Source organism: Anas platyrhynchos, chromosome 22 (assembly GCF_047663525.1).
Source record: "Anas platyrhynchos isolate ZD024472 breed Pekin duck chromosome 22, IASCAAS_PekinDuck_T2T, whole genome shotgun sequence".
Lineage (NCBI taxonomy): Eukaryota > Metazoa > Chordata > Aves > Anseriformes > Anatidae > Anas > Anas platyrhynchos.
The window spans coordinates 3,555,250-3,575,281 of NC_092608.1; the positions used below are offsets into that span (position 1 = coordinate 3,555,250).

The 20,032-nt window shown below is 51.1% G+C and overlaps 2 protein-coding genes and 1 long non-coding RNA gene across 5 annotated transcripts in view; 2 read left to right on the forward strand and 1 right to left on the reverse strand.

Moving 5' to 3' along the window:
- PUSL1 (pseudouridine synthase like 1) overlaps positions 1-16,488 on the forward strand; it is a 23,865-nt gene extending 7,377 nt beyond the window's left edge. Inside the window, exons 4-8 of one of the 2 annotated variants that reach the window (XM_005008821.6) lie at positions 6,974-7,123; positions 8,185-8,358; positions 13,142-13,196; positions 15,891-16,053; positions 16,347-16,488. In XM_005008821.6, the coding sequence (XP_005008878.2) occupies positions 6,974-7,123; positions 8,185-8,358; positions 13,142-13,196; positions 15,891-16,053; positions 16,347-16,378 (574 nt within the window). In that variant the 3' untranslated portion in view covers positions 16,379-16,488. The remainder of the gene's footprint in view (positions 1-6,973; positions 7,124-8,184; positions 8,359-13,141; positions 13,197-15,890; positions 16,054-16,346) is intronic. The other variant, XM_038166630.2, reaches the window with a different exon arrangement.
- Positions 548-9,908, reverse strand: LOC110351303 (uncharacterized). Its single transcript, XR_002398570.4, has 2 exons — positions 9,652-9,908; positions 548-9,357 (listed from the first exon to the last, which is right to left on the reverse strand). It is a non-coding gene; the product is annotated as an uncharacterized lncRNA (long non-coding RNA).
- The window catches only part of LOC101794174 (lysophosphatidic acid receptor 6), an 8,117-nt gene continuing 4,458 nt past the window's right edge, over positions 16,374-20,032 (forward strand). The window contains exons 1-4 of one of the 2 annotated variants that reach the window (XM_038166628.2): positions 16,374-16,562; positions 17,408-17,595; positions 17,766-17,850; positions 18,305-18,449. The gene's annotated coding sequence lies outside the window, so the exon portion shown is untranslated. Of the gene's footprint in view, positions 17,596-17,765; positions 17,851-18,304; positions 18,450-20,032 lie in introns of both variants that reach the window. The other variant, XM_072027040.1, reaches the window with a different exon arrangement.

Here is a 20,032-nt window from a genome sequence, read left to right on the forward strand (position 1 = left end):
ACTTCTTCTTGCAAAATCTCAGAATGGACTTATTCTGCGTGAGACCCAGGTCTAAATACCCACCCTCAAAGGCAGAGAATCAGCAGTTTTTGCCAGGAACTTGCATCAATTAGATAAGCAATTGCTCTGCCTTGTGAATTTTTCAAAAGGTGGATTGAATTTAATTTTCTTTGCTTTCCTTTCCAAGCTGTCGTGCAGTTTCTCTGTCAGCTGCCAAACAGTTGCTGTGTTCTTCCCCAAGCACGGGTGCGTTTTTATGGTTAAAGTGTAAATCGAATGGAATATTGGGGTTTTTAGGCTGAAAACCAAATCTGGGCTGGTGTTGTACAATCAGCATGCCATTTACCAGCAGCTGCTTTGCTGCTCTCTGCTCTTTCCTGTGCTACTTTGTCTTATTTGCATGAACTGAAAACTGTTCCAGGCATGGACTGTCCCTTACGAGGAGTGAGGCAGAGGACTTCAGAGTGTTGTACAAGGAGGTGGGTGTTTTATAGGGACTCTTTGGGTGAGCAGCAGATGCAAGATGCCAGGTGGTAATTACTCAGAGGACCTGGCTGCTCCGTTTCATGTTACTGCTCTCTGGTGCCATCAACATAAAGGAAGATTATGGAGACAAATTCCCCATGCCAGAACAAGAACCCAGGACAAAAAAGCAAATCCCTCCCCACCCCAGCGATGGGATTGCTGTAAGAGTAGTGGCATGACTGTGAAGCACCCTCCCCCTTCCCACTTCACCCAGCCTGCTTTATTTTCTAATCTCCTCTTTGTGAAAGAGGGCCTGACCCAAATGCCAACGCAGCAAGGCCTGGGATTTGAGGGCTGACATCATACTTGCATCTGTCCTTCGTTTTGCAAGGGAGGGTTCTGGTTCTCCGTGGCCTGTGGAGCAGGGAACCCAGCTCTAGGTGTGCAGGCACTCAAACAATTTGGGGTCTGAGGGAAGGAGAGATGAATGATGATGTTTCTTTTCTCCCAGGAGGTCCTTCAATGCGTGTCCCCCATGGCAGAGTGAGATGGTTTGGTTGGTTGAAGCTGTGTGCACTCTGCAGAAGGTGTCGATCTGCAATTTAATCAGCTTCTGACTTTTTCAGAGTGTATTGCAAGCACTCAAACCTTCACCTGAGGTAGGAACCTGAGGAAAGCTATCCCAAGTTGCAGTCTTCTCTAACCTTGACTGCTCAGGTGGGTGTTCAGGCACCTCTGCAAGGCGTATGCCTCTGCTTTTGGACGCAGGGAATCAGATTGCCTGCCAGAGGTAGGCAGCTTACCCACGGATGTGACAGCAGCGAGACATTGCAGCATCCCCCGAGGTACCACGGCACTGCCGTGCTGGGCAGGCTCCAGTTAGGTTGCAGAAATGCTGCGTCTGCATCAGCAGCGTTAAGCAGCGCTTATCCCCCACCTCCAGACTTCTGCTGTGTCATGTCTAGAGGGCACACTAACTCCAGGGAAGGAATTCCAATGTATGCTGATAGTCACGAGTGCCTGAGACGGTGGTGACTCGGTACAAGATCCCACCTTGGTACCCTCTGCCTGTGCCTGCAGCTCTTGTGGCCTCAGGACCGAGCTTTGCACCCTTTTCCTGCAGGGTTCCTGGAGGTGTGTGGCAGTGATGCTTTGCATTTATTTAGAAGTGGGACCTTTTCTCTGGGGGCTCTCAGCTCAGGGTGCCAGGAGCAGAAGCTGCAGCAGCTGGCTCAGAGCCTGCTGCCTTCCTTCACCCCTGAACAAGCACCAGGGGAGCCATCGGAGGGTAAAGGGGAATTGTCAGTAAAATCCTTGGAATCTCAGCTCAGGAAGGAGGGGAGGAAGGTGCTGTAAAGGCCTTGTTGCTGGAGGCACGGAATTCCTGTTGATGGCTGGGTGTTTCTTTGTTGTTGTTGCTTTAACCGAACTTTTCCCCTGAATACTTCCAGCTCCTCTCCAACCCCTTCAGAAGGGGTTTTGGGAGCAGCATAAGGACCTCACCACTTGACAGTCCTACACCTACAAATCTAGTCACTTCTCTGGCCTCTTGAAGTAGCGGCTAGATTCCCTTGCTTTGTGAGGACAAAAAAAACACAACAAAGGAAAATTTTGACAGAATACAAAGGAACATAAATGGTACAAAAGAAAATACAGGGCTGTGTGTGAACTACACTGCCCATTTGGAGGTGTCTCATTTGTTGGGATAAGTAAACACCTTCTTGCAACTTTGGTGGTTTGTCCATCCATTCAGACAAACAGATTTGTGTTCTGGCCTCTCACTTGCCTGAATTGCAAGTCTCTCTCACACGCTAGCCACGTTGCATGTTTAAATAATGCCTAGGAGGTACTATCCCTTGACAGCTTTCACCTTTGACATATATACAAAGAGTTTAATGCAGCTGCTGTGTAGGAGAGCTGGAGATGAATTCTTTTCAGACTGCAGCGTCTATTAAAAGATTCTGAAATAGAATTTGACTTCTGTGAGGTTTTGGGTATTATTTTTGCTCAGACTGAAAACTAGGTCAGCATTTGCACACCCTGGGAGCCGAACACTTTATGGATGCCCTAGCAATAAGAAGGAACCTGAAGTAGGTCACAGTCCTGATTACCTTCCTTAAAACACTCAAACAGTTGTTTGGGAGTCAAAGCCAGCTGATTTTCCAGCCAGAGGCTACCACTGCCATAGTCTGTGCCATGTGTCACCAGCTGCAGAATCTCAGCCTCTCTCCCCTGAGTTTAGGTTTGTGGCTTGTCACATCCTTGAACCTTCTTGTCCTACCAGACTGTGGCACGTGTGTGGGGTTGCAGCTGAAGAGAATTTTTTAGCTGGCATCTTCAGAAGGAGGCAGCGGTGGGATCTCACAGATGGAAGAAGAGCTAACACCTGGCAGGGACATGCCAAGAGGTGGTGTCTCCTGATAAATCCAGGCCAGTCCCTGTCAGGTAGGCAGGCTGAGGTTATCAGGGTGCAGGCAGCTCTGACTTCTCCCTCCTCCCTTGGGCTGAACCTCTTCAAAACCGTTCAGCTGCTTTCCATTAAGGAGCTTGGTGCCGGGCATGAGTCTTAAGTGCATGCAGCAGCCAGCCCCTCCCTCTGTAAATATTACTCTGCCAAGAAGAATTCTCTCCTAATGCTGGGGAGAAAGCTCAGCACTTTTATGTGGTTGCAAGCAGGGGGTGATGGAGAGAGACGGCTTTGTGAGAACTCGTTATTGTCGATAGAGCTTGGAAGGGAAACCAGATTCCAAGCCGGCTGGCTGTATCGCCAGCAGTAATGACCTTCTTTGTAGCCTTGCTGCAGACGGGGCTCCTCTATCAGCTGATCTGCCTTTAGATCTGTGCAGCATATCTGAAAGGCTCTTGTCCACAGAGATCAGAGCGTGTTCCGCAGGTGGGGTGACCTGAGGAGGATTTGCTATCACCTGGGCAGGATAGAGCAGCAGATTCACACCTTCTATTTCTGGTTCCAGTTCTGTAAGTACGCCATCAAAGCTGTCTGGGTGGCAGCAAGACAGAGCTGGGATTCCTCCCACCTCCTGCAAAGAGACATTCACCTTCTGTTGTCAGAGGAGAGGGAAGGATGTCCTGCTGGAGGACACCTTTGTATTTCACACGTTGGTGTTTCTCCTGAGATGTCTTTGGTTGTGTTTTTTTTTTTTCCTTCTGACCCTTCTGCAATGTAGGCTCTGTCAAAAAAGCTGCAGAATGCTAAGAGTGTTTATTCACCAGCAGCCTTGCAAAAATTGGGATGTTAACAAGGCCTGAAACGTGGTATGCCTGAAGAACGGGTGGAATAAATACTGGGAAAACACTCCTAGCTTGAAAGAGCCGATGGTAGGAACTGCATCTGCTGGGAGAGTCAGGAGAGGATGCCTGCAGTGAGGAATCATGTGAGCATAAATGGGTTTTTCTGAAGGAAGCACTCTATCAGAGGGTATAAAAGGGCGCTTATTTAATAAAAATCACATAAGCGTTAACACGAGAAGCTCAAGGGAGATGAAATGCTTGTGGAGACATGTAGACAGAGGAAAATAAATGGAATACTTAATTATATTACTGTGTTTAGAAGAGGCTGGAGGTCCTAGGTTCAAACTCCATTACGGGCCTGGAGGATGTAGTTTGCATTTCTTCTGGGAGTTTATAGCAGTGGAGAGGTCTTTGGGCTTGTTATTGCAAATCTGTGTGCAGGCCTGCAGCTCAGCTTTAATTTCTTCTTCTGTGGCCTGAGCTTCTGCAGTCAAGGGGTATGAGCCAGAGGCACTTAGGCTGGCAGAAATCCCTGAAGCCCCAGCCTTTTGAAAGCAAATAAATAGGTTTGTCTGCTGCTTGCTCCCAAATGGTATCAATTTTTTTTTTTTTTTTCTGTTTTGGATCCCTTCTTCTCCATAGAGCCAGCTCCAAAATCAGGAGGGCACACGGCAGGAGAGCAGCAATCCTTCTCACGAGGGGCATCGTCTAAAGCATGTCCCTGTTCGATGCTAATAGCAGCATTGGCTTAGGGAAACCAGGTGATTTCTCCCAGTTTCTTATAAAGAGGAGTCCAGCAGCCTTGCAAGCTCCTTTGATTAAATGCCCAGGGTCTCTGGAAGACGAGCAGACAGAACCATTCCCCAAAGCCATCTTCTGCTCGTGTGAAACGTGAGGGTCCCCAGGAGCTCTCCTGCCTGCAGCATCCTGCTCTTTGCAGGCTCGCTGGTGCTGGGATGCTCCTTTCTTTTCGCTGCTGCAGCAAAGTCCTGCTTGTCTTGGAGGTTGTGGGGGGGGCAGGAGGGAAGTGACCTACTTTCAACTATTTCCATCTGCTACAGTGAGCGGTGAAGCTGCCTTAAGAGGGAGCACAGAGGGTGCTGCTTTGGGCGTGCAGGTATCTGCTGTTGGGGTGTCCTTCCCGCTTGTGTGGGGGGGCCAGGGCTCTGCAAAAGGCTTGGGCTTAGCCTTGTGAGGGGGTCACTCCCTGATGGCTGTTTTTGGGGTTTTAGTGCCGTCCAAGTCCTGCCCATCCGGGTGTTGTGCACCACGAGAGCGATGCCAGTCCTGCTCGTGGGTATCCCCAGGGTGTCCGATTGTGTTTCAGTGTTTGCAGACAGCCACTTGGCCCAAGAAAGGGATTCATTAGTGAGAAAAAAAAGAGTACCTGGGCTGTAAGTTCTCTCTTATGGGCTCATTAAGGCTGCTTGACTTCACACCTCCTCTTATCCATGTATCTTATAGGACTGGATCAGCTGCCAGTAGAAGTGGTTCCAGCCCGATGTCCCTTGATGTGCTTTTGCGATGGGTTTGACAAGCAAAACAGGAAGGTGGCTGTTTGCTCTCACCTCTCAGGGCGCGAACATCCTTGTCACAAAGAAAAGCTGAAAACCTTTTGACTTTCTTCTACCTCTCTCTCTAGCAAAACCAGGGTTGAAATGTGCTCTAAGTATGCGCTGTTTTTTTGCCCCCAGGAAGATGCTGAAGCATCTGGATGGAATACAGCTCAGGTGATCTCAGCTCTCCCCAGTTTTCCTTGAATGGATAATGGTTTGTGAGCCAGAGGACTATCAATGAATGCTGAAATGCCGAGGGAGTGTGTGTTAAAATGCCTCTTGCATGGGACAAGGCTGCTGGGAACTCCACGTGTGCCAGGGCAGAAAGAGGCAGGAAGGTCAGAGGGAGACATTTAGCTGAAAGGAAGCAATTTTGGAGAGGGAAGAGACATTTCTCGGTGGTAGCTGTGGCTGGGACATCTGGTTTTATCATCTACAAAGCTTCTCTTCCAGCTAAGTGGATGCTGTCCTGGAGACTTGAGGGCTAGACTCAGAGGGCTTTGGAAATATTACTGTTATGGTAAGCAGCCTTTTGAAGGCAGGCACAAACACACTGCCTGTCCTTTGAGTCAGTGCTTCACAGCTGCACTAGGGCAGTTCTGAGCCAAGCGAAGAGGTCTGGAAGAGCTCAGCAGCTTGGGAACGATGCTGCATTAATTAGTTCCTAGCTTGCCAGCCTAGAGCAGGGACAGAAGAAGCATTTCTTTGCCTGTCAGATTCGGCGTAGCAAATTTCCTTTATGGCTGTGCATTAAGGCAGTCAAATCTTTGAAAAAATGTTAGGTTTGAGCACGGCTGGGTGAGGGCCACAGGCACGGAGATGTTTTCTTCCAGGGCTTTAAGGAGACCGGCACTCTGCTTCTGTTTTGGTTGGCCTGGTAGGAAAGGTAGGGGATGAAAAGTCCAAAGGGAATGATTTCCACAGCTGCTTTGGTGCAAAGAGGATTAATTACGATTTTCTTTGTTCTTCTAGCGTAGTGGGGATACCGAAAAATTGGTAGGGGTTCTTGTGAAATACACACTTGACATTTGGAACAGCCACTGAAAGGCTCCCGACCTGCTGTGGTCGTGGTGTAGCACAGCATAATATCCTCCATATGTGAGAGAGATTTCATCCCCAGGATCTTGGGAAACCTCAACCGTTGCCCTGCTTGTTTGCTTTTGGAGAACTTTCCCCCGAGTGATTCACATTCGTGCACGCAGATGAATGCTGCGAAGAGCCAGCACACACACGTGTGCCTTCAGCACCTAACGGTGTGGGAACAACGCAGCCCCCTCACCGTGCCATCCCCGAGAGCAGGAACCCAAACGTGACATTCAGCTGAAGGGAAAAAGTGTTGGCAGCTGAACTCGATTATTGGCTGGAAATTCAGGCCAGGATGCTCGGAGTCACACCGGTGAGATCGCTAGGAAGCGTGGGGGTTTCCAACAGCAGCAGCGTCTCCTGCAAAGACGACTCCCACAGCGTGCCAGCATTTATTTCAGGAGCTGTTGGGGTATGTTAGAAGGGCACGGTGTTGGCAGACACCTGGGGCAGCCTCCGCTTGCACTTGGGTAGCAGTCAGCTCTGTGATATTTGATGTCTTGTAAGTGCAGTTCCTCAAAGCATCCATTGCATGTCTCAATTCCATACATGTGGAGACCAGCACAAGTTTGTGCATCGGTGCATGACGTTTCTGTCCATCCCTTTCTCTTTTCTACCAGCATTTTGAGTGCCTACCGAGTGACCAGTGACTTCCACGCACGCTTCTCGGCGCTGTCAAGAACCTACATCTACCGGCTGCTGTTGGGCTGCACTCGCTGGTCTGAAGTACCTGTGTTCGAAAGGGACCTGTGCTGGGCTCCTCCGGGGGGGTAAGTGGCTCCAGAAACCCTCCCTGGGCAGCTGCCCCAGCATTTGGGGAGGAGGTGATGTCCACATGTAAGACCAGACCCCCAGTTCACACTGGAAAGGATTCTCTGTTGAAATCGGTGGAACTGCACTGAATTATGTGTAGTGAGACCTGGGACTCAGAGCTCTTTTTGTGTTTTTTTTTCTAATTCTTGGCCTGCTCCTGGTGATGGCTGCATGTAGGCCAGCTTTCTCCTTCCCAATCTGGGCGCTTGTGTGTTTGAATAGTAAGTGAGAGCCCATGACTCTGAGCAGCCCTACGATAACAAACCGGTGTGTCTGGCTCAGTGCTCGTGGAGTAGCCACTGAGTCATAACAAATTAGGGCTTGTATATGGAAGGGAAGAAAAACAAGTTCAGTGCCATTTAAAAACACTTAGGACACGATAAACAGCGGGCAAGGAAATAACAAACAAACCCCAGAAGAAAATTAGTAATTGTCTTTTAGATGAGGTTGTACTGAGACAAATAAAAGTTCAAGAAAACTGGACTTTTTCACAACATTCTGGTTTCATTCATGTCCAGTTTGCACACCCATTCCGTTCCCATTATTTCCTAATTTCATCTTTTCAAAGGTTTGGAAAACCATCACAGTGTTAGACACTCTCTTACCTGCCACCTTCTTTTTGAATTTGTAAGATACTGCAAAGGATTTTGGTTCTCTTGTCCTCCACTTTAGCCAACAGTTTGGACAGAGCTATTTTTAATTCAGTTGTTATTGAATTAAGTTAAGATCCTGCAGCACAGCAGGATAAAGGTTTGTGAAGAAGTCTGTGCCTGCCAGCCCCTGACCTAGCCTGGGGTTTTTTTGAACACCATCAGACCTCCAGTCATTTGGCATCTTGCTTTGTGGTTTGGGCTGTTCCTGGAGAAACTCCTCTTGCAAAATGTCTTTCCTCAGTTCTGCAACGTTAAATCTGCATGCTAGGTTTGAGCCTCTCATCAATTAATTAGACTTTGACGCACACAACGTACTTGGTCCCACTTAACGCTCCTCTCTCTTTGCTCTGCATGTTTAATTTCAGCTACCTGGATGTGCCTGCCATGCAGGATGCAGCACGGTTCCTGCTGGGAACCCACGACTTCAGCACTTTTCGCTCGCTGAACTCTGAAACACCCTTTCAGTCTCCGATCAGAACCATCCTCCAGGCAGAAATCCAACCCTCTTCTGGTTTCCTGGCTCACCACTATGAATCCAGGTGAGAACAGGGCCCCTGGCTGGGGGATTGCTCTGACCAGCTGGTGCTTGCTTTGTCCCAAAAGCTGCTTTCCAGCTTTGTGTTGAGAACTGACCTCCTCCTCCTCCTGCATCGCCTTCCCAGCACTGGGTGGCGTCAGCAGGGCTCTGCCTGGTGACGGTATGGAAAGGACATTTCTTTCCCTCTCCTGCCCAACGTCCTCATGGAGAAAGCTGAACAGGGCAGAGGGTGGGGGAGCTGGGCCAGTTGTTTGTGCAGGAAGGCAGGATGTTGTAAACTGATGTACAGAGCCGGGCACGGAGCAATCCTATGAGGTGCTTCCAGCATTTACACTCATTTTGGTTGCTAAAAGCCAGCTCAGCCAGGGGACAGGATTATTTTTTTCCTGTTTCTATCCTAGCTTTGCCTACAGGCTGCAAATAGGAGGAAAAAAAAAAACACCACCTAACACCTAGGTCACAGCTGTAGCTCTGCAGGTCCACGCAGTTCACACCAGCAGCTCCTGCCTCCTTCCCAGGGGATGTTGATGAAGGAAAACCAATATTTCTCGGTCAATACATAAACAACAGATTGTTGCGTGTCAGGTTCTTTCAGGACCAGGTCTTGCAAGTATTGAAATGAAGTGGCTGCATGTATTCTCTCTCTCCCTAGCAGAAACTGAAGTTTTTTTCCCAGGAAGATCACGGGTACTTAGCATCTGAGCATGGCCCCTGCTTTCATGCCTCTTTCTTTCGGAGAAGTGTGGCCGTTGTGCTTCAGCTTGAGAGCAAAAGTTGCTATTGTCTGTCTCCAAACCACGTTTTCCTTGTTTCTGAGTAGAAAACCCTTTTCTTCATAGTTTTCCCTCCGGTAAATTTGAATACCTCCTGAGCCGGCTGCAACAGTGAGTGCCATGCTTCAAGCTTCAGCTGGGCCTCGCTGCAGTTTGCAAATAGCCCGCTCTTGTCTTCGACTGGCGTGTTTTGCCAGCAGCAGTGTGGGACAAAACCCAAAAGGGAGCTGCAAAAAACAGAGAGAGCTGTATGCTCGGAGCCTTTCAGTTCCTCCCAGTCTCCCTATTCAGGGTCAGGAAGAAAAAGGCATTTTGTCTGCTCCCTGCTTTCCCTGCTCCGTGCTGCTCTCAATACACAGCCGTGTTAGGAGGCACCCAGTTGGGTACAGCTCCTGTTGGTGCTCCCTGCTGGACAGGCACACGGGCAGCCAGCAGCAGCTCCTTCCTGCCTCCTTGCAGCACTGTGTCCAGGGGAAAAGGAGGGGAAGGCAGAAAAAGTAGGGGAAAATGGGGGCTGTCACCTGGCTGCACTCCTGCTGCTCATTATTGGGTTGCCACTGCGGGATGGGGAACGTGGCCTCTGTCCCTCTGCGGTGGTCATACCTAGGGGCACGAGTAGCAGCCCAGGGCTTCACCCCCAGGCTCGTCTTGTCCCTTGTGACGAGGAGCAGTGTGAGTGGCAGAGAAAACAAGGTGAGTATTAAGTAAAATAAGTCGTTAAGTCTCACCAAGGCCACCTGTGATTGCATAAGGGCCAGGTTACCTCCCCAACCCCGACCTGCTGTTGTCAATTGGCCAGTCAATGAGATTCGGCTCAGATCACCTTTTTTATGCCTTCAACTTTCATGTAAAAAAATGAATTTGCCACTCCTTGCATAACTTGCTGCAGAAATCCATCCCACACAAGGCCAAAAACAACTCACGAGAGAGAAAGCAACCCTAAAAATTGGTTGAAAAGCAGCAAAGCTGTTGCTGATAGGATATTTTTGCTTGGTGACACACGCAGCCGAGCTTGTGTTTTGTAACAAGGCCTTTTTATAAAAGTGTCGATATTGATTGATTTAATGAATGTTTAGGCTGACGAGGGTGGCTTCGAGAAGCCTCATTTCAACATGTTTAAGTAGCACTTAATTAACAAAGCGTTATAAAGGAAGTATTAAACAATATAAACCAGTTTTCTGACCTCGAGAAAAATGCTCTGGGGTCAGCGTGTTTGCGGCAGGCTGGGTGGGTGGTTTTGGTTGGGTTGGGGTTTTTTACAGCGTCCCAGTTCCTTCTGATCTGTAAAATGCTCCCTGGGGGGACAGTTGCAGCCGTGGAGCTTGGAGTTTCTCTGCCCACTCTGCAAATAAGACAGCAAACGTGCCCGAGGTGCGTGTGTATTTCTCCCTGCAGGAGCAGCATGAGCCATCCCCGCAGTGAAAGGCTCTGATAGCATTAAAAGCTTATAAATAGATTTTTTTTCAAAGCCTAATCTGAGGAGCTTTATTTTCTGCTTCGGAGGGGAGAATCCGCAGCATGATAAACCACGGTCTCTTAGCGAAATAATGCAGCTTTTCATTGCCATTCTTCCCTTCCTTTCTGAACTTCACCCAATCTTCTGAATTGAGCGCTTGTCCGCCTAAAAGGCTGACTGTTCAAACGATTCCTTCCGTCAAACTCAGTTGCTCAGCAACAGTGGAAGTGGAGTCGCTGTTCCTGCCCTACAGAATGCCTCTGAATGCTAAGGATGTGCTGGGAGCCTTAGCCCCGTTCCTGGGCAGTGACTGCTGTCACCTGTTCTCGAGCTGAGCATGCATTATTCATGGCAAGGTGCTGCCTTCTGCTGCCAAGTGGAAAAGGCAGCCCGAGGTTTGGCTGGTAAGCAAAATTATCATCCAGACTGACAAGGAAAAGAAAGTTTCCCTCCTAAAGAAAACCCCCTTGTTCTCTTTCAAAGCCTCCGTGGTGTTTTTCCTGAGTATCTCGAGCTGCCTCTCACAGCTTGGTGTGTCCTGTCAAGGCCACTAAGTGAGGAGAACCCTGGCTAGAGGCCGTGGGTGCCGTTTGGAGGGGGGCTTTGCCCCTCTTTGGAAAAAAACCTGCCTCTTGTGCCTTGCTGGGGCAGAGCAGCACCGTGACCTCCACGTGCTGGGTCTGTGTGCACGTGCCTCGCGCCGCACGTGTCCGTGTGCCACATACATCGTGCTGGAGGGAGAGCAAACCGCACGGAGGTGACAGAGCATTGTCATTCCCCGACGTACAGAGGGAGCCGGGGGCAGAAGCCGCCTTTGCATTTGCCAACACACACAGCAGGGAGGGCGAAAAGCAGCGATTTATCTGTGAATCCTGAAAAAACAGCTCCTGGCCGCTCCCTACGGTGACAATTTCAGGATTTCTCTTCCTGCCAGCCCCACTCCGACGCCTCCCATCCCGTTGTCCCCGCTTCATCCTCCTCCTGCCCTTCCCAGAGCTCCCTCCCCTTCCAGGCCACGGGCAGCCCGTGATGCCCGGGTGTCCCTGGTAAGCCCAGCCTGTCCTTGGGACCCCCCCAGGCAAATACCGTATGGCTGTGCCCTCCCCACAGCTGTGCCCAATTTTGCAGCCCCGTGGTGCAGGAGGAGAGGAGAGACCTTGCATGTAGGTGGCTGCTGTTCTAGGGTGCACAAGGTAAACTTGTCTCTTTTTATTTTAGGAGTGCTGTGGGATATGAGGAGGGCTTAAAAACTGTTAGCTAATTTAGCTTTTGTTGTCATTTTATTGTACTTTGATCCAAGTGGCTCCTGGTATTGCTTGATAGCGTAGAAGATTGGGAGAGCAGCTTCTGAAGCCCAAACCTGCTCGTTTTGGGGCTCCGTTGGTACATCGGAGTGTGGGGAAGTTCCTACGTGGTGCCTAATGCCTGTATCAGATTTTTTTGTGTGTATGTGAAGGAAAGAAACATCAGTGAAGCGTTGGGCTAGTTGGCCTTGGGAGGGTCCTCGCAGGGAGGTGTTTTGCAGCAGCCAGTCTGGCAGGATGGGCCTTCAAATACTGGAGCAGAAGTCGCGCTTACCAATTTCTCCTTCATCTGAAGGCTTCGGATTTGTAGCTGAATTGTTGCTCCTTAATCTCCTTTTCCATCCTGGAGGTGTTCTTATCGATAACTGCCTTTTGTTCCAAATCCTGTTAGTTTAAACTGATTATTTTGTTATCGCGGGGAGCTTGGGTGCAGCTTAGCGGTGGCACTAAGCCATCACTTGCTGCTCTTAAACTCCCCTTTTAAACGCTTGAAACTCGGGTGAGGAAAATGTGATTTGTGCCCAGAGCATCCGGGGGCCTGAGTATGTTGCCGTGCTTCTGTCAAACCTTCTCTCCCCACACAGCGTTGAGCAAAGTCAGGCCTCTGCCACAGGCAGGGCTGTTGGGACTTGAAGTTTTGGGGTGTTGGGGCCATGGGGTCATCCTGCCCGCCTTGGGGTATGCGGTGGGATGTCCCTGGCGGGCAGATTTGCCTACAGCAGCTGACTCCTGGCCGTCCCAGCAGGGCAGGAGCGAGCCTGAGGAAATGAATGACTGCCCCTGGCTTCCTGCAGCGCCTGCTTCACGTGGCCCTCTTCACCCTCGGGACAGCAAATCTGCTTTTCTCATCCGCTTGCATTGTTCCCTCTCTGACAAAGGTTTCTGCCTCCTTTATTTCTCACTATTGTTACTTCTCCCTTACAGAACAATGATTTATTTTTTCCCCATTTCAGCCATAGCTGCCCTACGCAGTCGTCCCCAGCAGAGAAGCACAGCAGCAGTGGGGTTGGACGAGTTGTGCATCGAGTTGCTGGCTGCTTGCAATTTCAGCTTGGTTCTGCAGGTGAATTTTGCAAAGGAAGCTGCCCACGGGTGGTTTCGCAGGTTCCTGATCTTTGAAGCAGCCCTGGAAGATCTCAGCTTCTTGCTCACTCTGCTCGCTTGCATTCCGCTGCGGTTTGTACTTTTCTCGTGAGAAGGTCTCACGTCTGAGATGTGATTTTAAAGGCTTGTTTTTGTTTCTTCCTTCAGGGGACTGGAGTTCTGGGAGTTGAAGTTCAGGAGCAAATCGTTTCTTTACCGGCAGGTACTGTTCAGCTCCGTGTTTGCCTCCAACATCCACAGGATCACTCTTGCTGTACCTTGGTTGTTTTTTTAGTGTCACATCCCTGTTCAGTGCCAGTTCTGTCAGGGCTTCGTGCCACACAGGGACCTGGCCTCAGACAGGCGAGGCTCCACATTCGCTGTTTGCCCCAGCAGAACCAGAACATCTCAGGCCCGTGTCTGAAAGGAGCAAAGTCACAGAACCGTGTGGGAGGGTGGAAAGTTTTTTGTTTTCCACAACCTCCGTCCTTGCAGGCTGAGTGGTAAAACCAAGAGCCATATGTTCCTGCTCTGCCGCGTGGCACCGGGCCCAGCAAAGACCGCCTGGAATTTTACTTTCTGGCTTCAGAGCATGAAGCAGCCCTCGACGTAGCACAAAGGAGAGCTGGGCAGACCTGCTGCAGCGACGCAGGCACGGCTGCAGGATCTCTGTCATGCTGACTGGCCTCCCCTGGGATTCCTTTGAAATAACTCCCGTGGGGTTTTCGCTGCTGTCCTCAGGGGAGGTGGCTCTCCCCGCAGCTTCGTGGATCGGGAGCTGGCTCTTCCTGGCCTGGCCACGGTCACACTCTGGAGACAGAGTAGGCAAGAGGAGGACTTGTTTTTGGAGGAGAGAGGGGGTGTTTTGTGGGAACAGCGAGCAGCTATTTTTTATTCTGTTTTGACAAACTAAGTTGGTTTTTATCCTGTGCCAAGCGCTGCTCTGTAGGCTCTCTGACAGTGGGTGTCTGGATCTGAGCAGGGGAAGGACGACAACATGCTTGAGAAGGCTGGGTGTGCAGCAGGGATTTGCTTCATCAGATGCTCTTGTGACAAGGAGAAAAGGCTGCTAACCCATTTAATGCATTAGACTGGAAATGCTGCTTCGTGATGCTGTGCAGAAGGAAACAGCTACCAGCAGCACGGAGCCTGATGCCCTCTGCGAGCACAGCAGCAGCCTCAGTGCCAGCTGGCAGCCTGTCGGGGCAGCAGGAACAGGCTGTGCTTGGTGAGCTCGCCCTCTTCTACCTGGGCATCTGCTTCTGTGCTCTGTCACCGAGGGGGAACGAGGCTGGTTGTGTAGCTGCTGCCTTACGTGGTGCCATCCAGAGGCTTTTGTAAGAGAAAAAGGTTAAAGAGCCTCAGGACCTGTGGGTGTTGCTTTTCCCTGCACGCAGGGCTAGCCGAGCCCGTGGTCATTTCAGCTGCCTGCCCTTAGTCTGCGCGTAGCTCACTGAGACATCAAAGCTGAAGGCACAGCATGCAATGACCTCTAGTGAGGGGTGGGTAAAACAACACATCAGGGATCTGCGCTGCTTCCCTGTGCCACCAGAACGGCCCAAAGGTGGGCTCCTGGCACAGCCCCGTGCAGTTTAAGACTGGAGCAGGTAGGGAGAGACCGTGCCTGCCTTTGGGTAATGCATCTTTGTTCTTCGGACCTTTCTTTTTCCTAGGGATGACCCTGACCGGGTTGCTTGGTGGGCCTTGGTTTATCCTTTTGTAAAAGCTGATGGGTGGGACACTGGGGCTGGTGCTTCATCACAGTGCTGCGCCTTTGGAGAAGGTCGTGTGCTCCTCGTTCCTCCTTGAAAGGTCGTACGGGGAGCGAACGTTCACTGAATGCCTGGTGGTGGCAGCACGAGTGGGGACGTGTCCTGCCAGCAGCACCAGGAGCTGAGCAGTGGCCAGGACGCTGCCTTTGGAGAGATCCCTTCGGTTCCTGAAAGGGCTGAACAGCACACGGGGCTGCGACAGAGCCTCGGTCACGGGGAGCGAGCATCTGGTGTGCAGGTGGCACTGGCAGGCACGGGTCCTGGCACAGTGAGTCTTCACAGGGTGGCTTTTAGCCAGGAGGACGCTGCCATGAGAGGGGCGTGCGGGCAGCAGGTGAGCAGGTGCCAAGTTTGTGCTAACCCAAGGCTTGGAACTGCTGCAGGGAAGGGAAGCTGGGACATGCAGAGGTGTTCAGAACCCCACCTCGATGCCTTGGGGGCGTCGGGTGGGCTGTCTCACTCAGGGTGTTGTTTTTTTTCTTCTTTTACATTTTTGGCTTTCTGAGAGAGAAACGGGCCCCTCCACGGTCCCCCCACCTGGAAAGAGTTACGTATGTGTGAAGAAGCTGTGAACCCGGCAGGCATGTGTGAGCTTCCTGCCTTGGCCGGCCGTGTGGGTGCTGCTGCTGGCTCTGAAAGCAGCCGGCCCCTGCTCAGCTCTTCCCACGTGCGATGCGAGCGAGCCTCCCTCCCAGGCAGAGCAGTGGTGCTGGAGGTTGTGTTCCAGGCCCTCATCCCATTCTTTACAATGCCCACAGCTGTAGGGAGGGAAGAATTATAACAAGCAGAGTCATTTTGCGTGTTGTTTCCCTTCCCTGCCACCAGTTTTGTCCCCAGAAGATGCTGTGGCAGCGCCCGCTGCAGGCACAGGACCCGAGCTGCCCCTGCGATCCCTGCTCAGAGTGGAAAGAAATCCACCCCTGTGGGGTGACCACAGCTGCTGGGGCGTGCTCAGGGATTGGGATCCTGTGCCGTGATTGGGATCCATCAGTGGCATCTAAAACAAGGGCCAAAGCATCCTTCGTGTGTCCTTAACGTCCATCTGGAGCAGGAGCAAAGCAGTGGCGCTGGGAACAGCTGCCCATGGGGGGACAGTTGAGGAACCCCAGCAGAGGAACCATCTCAGCCACGTTCTGTCTTCCCAGGTCCGCAGGATGGTTGGGGCTCTAGTGGCAGTCGGCCAGGGGAAGCTAACGCCTCACCAGATAAAGGAGTTGCTGGAGCTAAGAGATGCACGGGCTCTTCCGCCGCACGCCATGGCTCCGCCGGCTGGACTCTTCCTAAAATGCGTGGAGTACAACGAAGCCGGTGGGTGACAGCCGGGAACGGCTGGCGGGGACTTTGTGGGAGGCAGACCTGATGCCCAAGGGAGCAGAAATGCCCCCGTCCCCCTGGGGCTGACATCCCATTTCTCTGCTGCTTAATTTGTCATAGCAGTGACCCTTCCTGCCGTCCCCCTTCCCCCTGCACATCCCCACAAACACCTCCCCAGTGGTGTGGAGGGAGCCCAGGCAGGAAAAGACCACAGATCTGAAGTGCTTCCCGTGCCATCTTTCTCCCTAAATCAATGTTTTTTATTTATTCTTTCATTTTTTTCTCAGATTTGCACACAACAAGGGCCCCAGGAGAGTAGGAGCTCTGTCGGACACAAGTTTCTGAAGGACTGTTGGTGTGGAGGTGGCACTGAGGTCTGCAGGGCACACAGTGTGGTGGTGGCTCAATAAACATCCCTGACTGCCCGCAGCCATCTGCCATCGTTTGTTCTCACTCTCCGAGACTGCCAAGGGGAAAGGAAGGACAACTCAGTTCTGCTTTCAGTTAACTGCTTTTTTGTCTTTTTTTTTTCCCTGTAATTTTGGTGCAGGCCCAGCGCTCAAACATGTGGGAGAAGGAGCGGGGCTGCTCGCTGTCATTTGTTTTCTTCTGCGGTGTGTGTGCGGGGAGGATGCAGGCTGAGGATGGAGGCGGACGTCACGTTTCCTTTCTGCCCCTCACCTCTGTCACCCTGCCTCTGAGCGGCACGGTGGAAGGGCCGAGGGCTGCTGCTTCACGCAGTGCCTTACAGAAACCACCTCCGAAAGTACGAGCCGTTTCCTCCCCTCAGCTGTCACTCTTTCCTTGAACCACGGCGGCTTTCACAGCGCCCCGCTACACTCATAGTCACGTCTGTGCGGTTCGGATGTGACGGGCTTCAGAGGTCACCTCAAGCCAGTTTTGTCTTTAGCAGGAACGGAGCTGTCTCACCAAGGGAAATAGTCACAGCCGGGGCTGCAGGGCCTGGGGCGCTCATCGGGGTGGCTCAGCCCCATCGGGGGCCAACAGTAGCCAGAAGGTGGCTGCTGGAGCCCTGCTGGGCTCCGTTTGCTGGTTGCCATTCTCAGGTCTTCCCCAGCTGGTGCAGAGCATCCCGCGGTGCCCTGCGGGCTGTGGGGCCTCGTGCAGGGCAGGGGCAGAGGGAGCTGGTTTGTGAGTGGGCCGTGTCCTTTTCTGTTTGTTCTTTGCTTTTGTTGCGTTTGGGTGTTTTTTGGTTTTTTTTTTTTTTTTTGTGCCCAAGCAACAAAATGTGCGTTGGGTAATGTGCTTTGTGGGTTTTTTTAATCGTGAATGACACCAGAATTCTGTCTGTTTGGGTTCTAAAATGACTCAGAGTGGTGGGTTACAGGAAAGAGGATGAAAGTCTTGACTTGTGAAGTTTCCAGAAGAAACGATACCTGATTTAAACACTGCCCTGCAGTGGAAGCAACGCGCAGCTCGGATGCCTGGCACCACCATAATTAGTCTCTGCTTCATCCACGAGAGGAGAACTAGAGAAAGCCGAGCAGTTTGTCAGAGCAGACGGCCCTATTAGTGGTAAGAGGACATTTCTTTGTGTGGCAATTCAAAGTGATGCAGGCTCCTGCACTTGGGTAAATAAAGGAGGGAGGAATGCTGACAACCGAGCAAAAGATTACGGAGCCTCCATGCAGTTTTCACTCCCTCCCTGTGGAGGATGCTGACTCTTTGCTGATTTATTTGCTCAGGGACCGAGCCTCCGAAGTTCTGGCATCTTTGGGAAATCCGGGGTCTCTGGCACAGAGAGCTGAGGCTGCTGGTGTGCCCGTTCTGGTAAGGCCTCGCCAGGGGTCGGGGTGGGGTAACGTGCCGCAGGGCTTCTCACCGCAAGCCGTGGAGCTCGCCCAGCTGCGCTCCAAACCCTGACGTGTGCCCACGTTTTCAGACCCCAGTTTCCCTGAAAGGGAATGACAACTCACTCTTGTTCTTCTTCCCAGCGAGGGGAAGTGAGAGCGCAGCCACCGGCCTGCGTCAGGGCCTCGCCTGGGCTGCAGCTCTGGTACCTGCTCCAGGGGGGCAGGGGGTGACAGGGGGTGGCTTTAGGGGTAGCTTGGGGCCCTAAATCCCCCTCCAGCAGGTAGGTGGAGAACCCCAGCACACACCAGTGCTGGCCCCGTGCTGTGCCCTCAGCCCCGCTGTGTGTGGGAACGCTTTGCTGGAGGGATGACTCTGCCCGGGATGTCAGCGACAGCTTCTCATCAGCGCTTCCTGTGGTTTCTCTCTGCAGCTCTGCCGTGTGCCGGGCAGGGCAGGTTGCTCCGGTGTTAAAATTACACCGAAGAGCTGCGCGGTGACCTCGGAGCTGCGATTCTGGAGAAGCTTCACTCAACTGCAGCTTTTGCACGAGAGACGATGGCCTGAGCTGAGCTCTGGTAAGTTGCCTTCGCAGTTAAATTGATTGTGAGGCTTTACAGGGCAGAAGGCTGAAGCAGGCAGCACCCGCTGCCGTTTCAGGTGTTAGGCGAGCTGCCTCCTACTGCAGGCTCAGGCACCACGGCATTTTTTTAAGCTGCAGAACAAAAGTACCTGCTGTTGAGTTTTCTGCAAATGTTTCCCATCTTTTGGTTCTGTTAAAAACCTGTTGTGCCCATGGGCTTATTTATCTAAGCCGGTTTACTGAGCAACCCAGGCACAGCCTCCAGGCAGCAGGCTGGAGGTGGTGGTCAGTGGATGGCCCTGCAGTTAGCACAAAGAACAGCAGTGTTTTTTGCTTCTTTTTTTCCCTAAATCCCAGAGCAACTGTTACAAAAAATCCAGAAGACTTCTAATTGAATTTAACATCGTAAAATGCAGTCCGTAGATATGTCTGTACAAACTGGAATGCTGAATCAGTTCTTTAGCATCCATCGTTAATACTTGAGTGTTATGATCAGGGGTGTTCTGTATTTTATTTTCCTTTTGTTGTTGTATTACCAATTGTTTTCAGTTGATTGGGTTTGGCCACATAATACAGGGGTAGTTCTGTCTTTCTGTTTGTTTGGCAGTGACACTTTAAAGTGAAACTCAGAAAAACTGTACTTGACTCAGAGTTGAGGGGGAAGAAAAGCTTTGTTTTTATAAGAATAATAGTCAAGGCAATGCACCCAAAATCCAGTGTAAACTTTCATGTATGCTTTGCTGTATTTCTGTAAATCAAGTAACTTTGTAGAGGAGCAGAGGTGCTTCTGGGTTGTCTAGAAGAAATACCAGAAGTAAAACAGGGAAAAAAAAATAATTTATTTCAGGTGAAGCAAAGTTGGCATAGGAATTTGGTCAGACTCCTGGTTTTTAAAATTGTAGATAAGGAAGTGGTACAGCGCTGTAAGAGATTAAATTGGCTCCATGCCTGCAAAACGCATGTGTACTCTGAGACTGTGTCACATCTGTTACCTCTCTCATGGGAAATATTTTCAACCAGACAGATGTGCAGGGTGGTGTCCTGCAGTGCCTACTTGTTTAGCAATGGGTAGAAGACCAACTTGTGAAGTATTTTGTCAGTGATTTTCTTCTCCCCCTCTTTCTTTCCCTTTTCCTGACTTCTAGTGCAGTGAAGCTCAAATGGGTGCTTGTTACCTGATGGGCTGCGTCCAGGTGCAGTGGGTACTGGGGGGTACGGGCGTTTTCATACAGGCTTCCCTGTTACTTCCCTGCAGCTGAGGTATCAGAGTTGCTGACCAGCACATAAGGCAGGATCCTATTTAGGGGATTTAGTGAGGGTACAGATGCTGAAAGGAAGCAGTATTAGCGCTGTATCACTGTGCAAACACGTTCTTTGTGAGGCTGTGTGACTGCTCTGCAGGGGATGCGAGCGGCTTTGGGTTTTGGCAGTCCTTCTGCAATCTGATCTTGCCATCCTCCAGTGCTTGGTCAGTACAAAGCATGCAAAAACTCATTTTGCCTGGCTTCTAGAGGATCTTGGGACGTATCTCCATAACGCCAGCAGGTGCTAGTTGGAAAAAAAAGTCCTGTTTGTTTT